At 36.3% G+C, this 4440-nt stretch overlaps 1 protein-coding gene across 1 annotated transcript in view; it reads left to right on the top strand.

Moving 5' to 3' along the window:
* Positions 1-1907, top strand: part of LOC107557586 (multivesicular body subunit 12B-like) — a 34761-nt gene extending 32854 nt beyond the window's left edge. Inside the window, exon 10 of the mRNA XM_016241060.1 lies at positions 508-1907. Within this exon, the coding sequence (XP_016096546.1) occupies positions 508-594 (87 nt within the window). The 3' untranslated portion in view covers positions 595-1907. The remainder of the gene's footprint in view (positions 1-507) is intronic.
* The last annotated feature ends 2533 nt before the right edge of the window (positions 1908-4440 follow it).

The raw sequence follows: 4440 nt of genomic DNA, 5'->3' as shown, positions 1-4440 counted from the left end.
CGGTAGGACATTTACAAAATATCTTCATGGAACATGATCTTTACTTAATATCCTAATGATTTTGGGCATAAAAGAAAAATGGATAATTTTGACCCATACAATGTATTTTTGGCTATTGCTACAAACATACCCCAGCGACTTCAGACTGCTTTTGTGCTCCAGGGTCACATATAATGTAGAATTCAGCTTAATATCAGTAGAACCGTATGTGTAGCTGTTTTTGACTGATCCACTAGTGGTCAGTGTTTGCTGTGAAACTCACTCTCAGATGGTGTTTAATTCTTTCTGTCTATGTGTGTGCCAGTATGAATATAGTTTCCGGACGGAGCACAGCGCCGCGGCCCGTCTGCCACCCAGTACCACCAGAACATCTCTAATGTAGAATTCAGCTTAATATCAGTAGAACCGTATGTGTAGCTGTTTTTGACTGATCCACTAGTGGTCAGTGTTTGCTGTGAAACTCACTCTCAGATGGTGTTTAATTCTTTCTGTCTATGTGTGTGCCAGTATGAATATAGTTTCCGGACGGAGCACAGCGCCGCGGCCCGTCTGCCACCCAGTCCCACCAGAACATCTCTGGGCTCTGAGGCCTAATGCTCATGCGCTGGAGGAAAGATGGAAAGGAGGAGCACTTCGAACCTCTGAAGACCTGATCTGAGCAGAGACTCCTCCACCTTTCTGAAAGTACAATGGAAACCCACAAAACAAATGGCGACGAGTTCGAAGGAGGGAAAAATAAGGATATTGATTGTTTGTTTTGTTTTTTTCATAAAATTAACAAATATTTCATGTGGTCAACTTCAGTCTCTCTTAAGTTGATGCTGCTTTTTCGTTAAGAGCTTTGGATCAAATCAAAACCACTACCGTGTTTCTTTTGTTATGTGACAAGTATTGTGTCTGAAGTTGCGTTCTGACTTATTCTGGCTGCTGGACTGAGATGCTGTTACCGTAATGACTTTATGAAGGGTCACACTTGGACAAACCCTTAAGAATTCACATTTGAGCCCCAAAGTCTGCGTTCATGCGTCAAATGCATGGAGGTGAAAGTTGTTGGGGTTTTTTTGCCTCTTTTTGTTTGTTCGCTGGCTCGGTTTTATTTAGATCGCAGCGACTGCATGACTTTGAAATGGAGCCCAGTTCACTGCACTGTTACAGGACTTCTGAAGCATTTCAATATTTTTGTGTTTGTCTGGAAAAAAGAGATTAGAACAAAAACTCTCCGATGAGTCAAACCCTTGTACATAGACAAGCGCTGAATCAGGAATGCATTGATTTGGAATTGTGTGTTTTCCCTTTTGTCTTTGTATCTATCACTCCAGTCACCACTGCTCAGTTTTACTCTTTCAGTCTCATGTTATGACGTTTGATGGTGCTCAAGCGTTTGGATATTGTTTCTCCCAGTCTATTTGTGGCTTCTTACATGAATGGTGATACTTTTTTTTATTTAACAAACAAGTTCATATTTCCGCAGTCATATTTCACCCCAGGATTCAAAGAAAAAATAAGAAATCGAATTTTGCGTAAAGAAAAAAAAAAGTGTTTTTAAGACCGTAAAGATGACATCTTCATGAAATTGAAACTTATTTTCCACACAAAAACTCATTACTGTAATTCAAAAAAACGTTATTTAAATCGTCATAAATTCTGTGAAACGGATACCACGAGTTATACTTACAACTGTACTTTGCAATACAAATCATGTGCTATTTTTCCATATCGCATTAATTAAACTTTTGGTAACACTTAAAGCCTTAATGTATTATGATGGTATTCATAATGTGTGTTGTAATGGATTATATTTTTTCATAAATAATTGTAACCCAACGTTAAAATGCGTTATACTTTTAGGTTTGTCATGCATTTTGATGCATTATACTTTCTAAAGGTGTAAAAATTAATAGGTCAGTATTATAATGTATTAAAACTGTGGTTACAATTATTCATGAAATCATACAATGCATTATAAGGTGCATCACGAGGCATAATTAATGCATTAAAACTACTTTTATAATGCAATATATATAAAGGCTTTAAAGTGATACCAGACTTTTTTATTGCATTACGGTAATGGGGAATTTGGGGTAAATGTGCTTAATTCTAATGAAAATGTTAAAATGCAAATGAAAAAAAATTTGTTTAAGCAAAATACAATTTCTCATTTCTTTTGATTTTCAGGGTGAGCTGGACATTTCTTGACAGTATTCGTGAGATTCAGCTGAATATCCAGAATAATTTTATCGTTAGCCGTTCAGTTTTAGTAAACCATGCAGTCCAGAAGCAGCTCACACAGTGAAGTTTTGAGTCATGTGATTTGCTCCGTGTGCCGCTGCTGCTTTCTTAATATGGTGATCATTATTAGTGAAAGTACAGTGTTCTTATTTCCGGGCGTTTCTTTAGAACGCCCTGCTGAAACAACCATCTCAGGTGAAAGTGTTCAGCTTGGAAACACCAAGTGTTTGAGTGATTAAAGACGCCAATCCATTCAGATGGTTTGACACCTTCACTGTGAGACTTTAATCAATCACTCAGATGGGCTGTAGATTTCTTACAGTGTGGATTATAATGTTCAAGCAGCTAAATTGTTACATGTTCTAACCACTATGTAGACTTTTACTATGTTGGATGTTTGGGGTTTTTTTACCGTTTTTTTTTTTTTTTTACCGTTTTTTTTTCAAATTTGAAATTAACTACAAATCTGATTTTTTTTTTTTTCTTTATTCTGGGGCAGTCAGCAGCTTCAGACTTTCAAAACTGTTTTTTCAGGCATTGATCTGTTTTTGGCTCGTTCGCAAGCAGTTTTTTTGTATTTCTGCTGAATATAATTTAAAATCCAAGAATAGGTCTAACTTGTCTGTAAAACCAATCGCAGGTTTATAGATCTAGGAACCAAAATTATAGTTTAACATGAAGTTGTTGTCCAAAATTACATGCTGACGTTGATGTCGATTTTTACATTTCGTTCATTTATTTAACTCAAAGCCCTTATAGGAATGCATGCAGCGTTATCTATTTTTTCAATATTAAAATGAGGGTTTAATTTGCCATTTCATAGTACTCTTTCATCTAATTATTTAATGATTTTATATGAAGACTAATTTAAATGTTTAGAAATGTAGCTAGTATGTTTCCCCAATATTTTTTTAATGTTATGTTGAATAGTTGAGTGTGTCGAGTTTCCAAGTTGGTCACACGAACAAATACAATAAAACATGTTTAGTTACTGCACTGCGTAAATAAACTCCTGTTCATGATTTTATCAACCATTTAATGTGTATCATCCAATTCATCGTTTTGCCTCTAGATTAAGAACCTGCTGTGTGTTTGTCATTTGCATTGTCAGCTGATTTTAATTTTTTTCTTGTATAAATGAAATTGCCATTGTTGAATTTTGTGCTTTATTATTCTATAAAAATACCATAAACTCTTAATGCATTCTTCATCAACAGCGAAAAGAAGTTTGCTGCCAGATGTCCATAGTTGTGCTGCTTGACAAAAGCTCCAACAAAATCAATTTGTATCATCATCATTTTCTGGCAGCTTTAAAAGAATATTTCACGCAAAAATGATTGAAATTAGCTGAAAACGCTCACTATCAGGCCAGCCAAGATTTAGATGAGTTTACTTCTGCGCCAGAACAGAGAGAGGTAATGCCAAATTTCTCCAAATCTGTGATGAAGAAATACCCTCAGGCCATCCAAGATGTATATTAGTTTGATTTCATTTTTGGATGATCTATTCCTTAAGCCATAAACAGTCTTTGACAGTATGTAGTCATAGTAGCACAGCATTTCTTCCTGGCACATCTTACCCCTATGTGTAAATGCAAACGGGATGGTTTTGCCACAGAGTATTATTGTGATGTTTTTATCAGCTGTTTCTGACAGCACCCATTCACTGGAGAGGATCCATTGGTGGGCAAGAGAGGTAATGCCAAATTTCTCCAAATCTGTGATGAAGAAATACCCTCAGGCCATCCAAGATGTAGATTAGTTTGATTACATTTTTAACAGATTTTCATTTTTGGATGATCTATTCCTTAAGCCATAAACAGTCTTTGACAGTATGTAGTCATAGTAGCACAGCATTTCTTCCTGGCACATCTTACCCCTATGTGTAAATGCAAACGGGATGGTTTTGCCACAGAGAAATTCATGTTTACTGGAAATCTGCCTCTGTTTTGCGTTCGCAAACGCTCTGAGCTTCCTGTGGCCATTTGACAAGTCACTTTATTTAGATCTAACATGCGTACCAAACCACAGGGAAACTTTCAAGACTTCCCTTCAAATGCTGCAGATGGTTTTGGGCAATGTGTTACTGTTTGCGTGACTTTTAATGTCTTTTTAAGAATGAGAAGCGCAGCAAAGCATGCTTCTAGACAACGAGTGAGCATTTAAGAAACGCACAAAGGTTATTTCATTTTCTCTTTTAAGCGTGACATCT

This window comes from Sinocyclocheilus grahami, unplaced genomic scaffold (assembly GCF_001515645.1).
Source record: "Sinocyclocheilus grahami isolate Dianchi unplaced genomic scaffold, SAMN03320097.WGS_v1.1 scaffold609.1, whole genome shotgun sequence".
NCBI lineage: Eukaryota > Metazoa > Chordata > Actinopteri > Cypriniformes > Cyprinidae > Sinocyclocheilus > Sinocyclocheilus grahami.
Note: the sequence above shows the minus strand (reverse complement) of the source record. Positions and strands in the feature narration are given on the sequence as shown.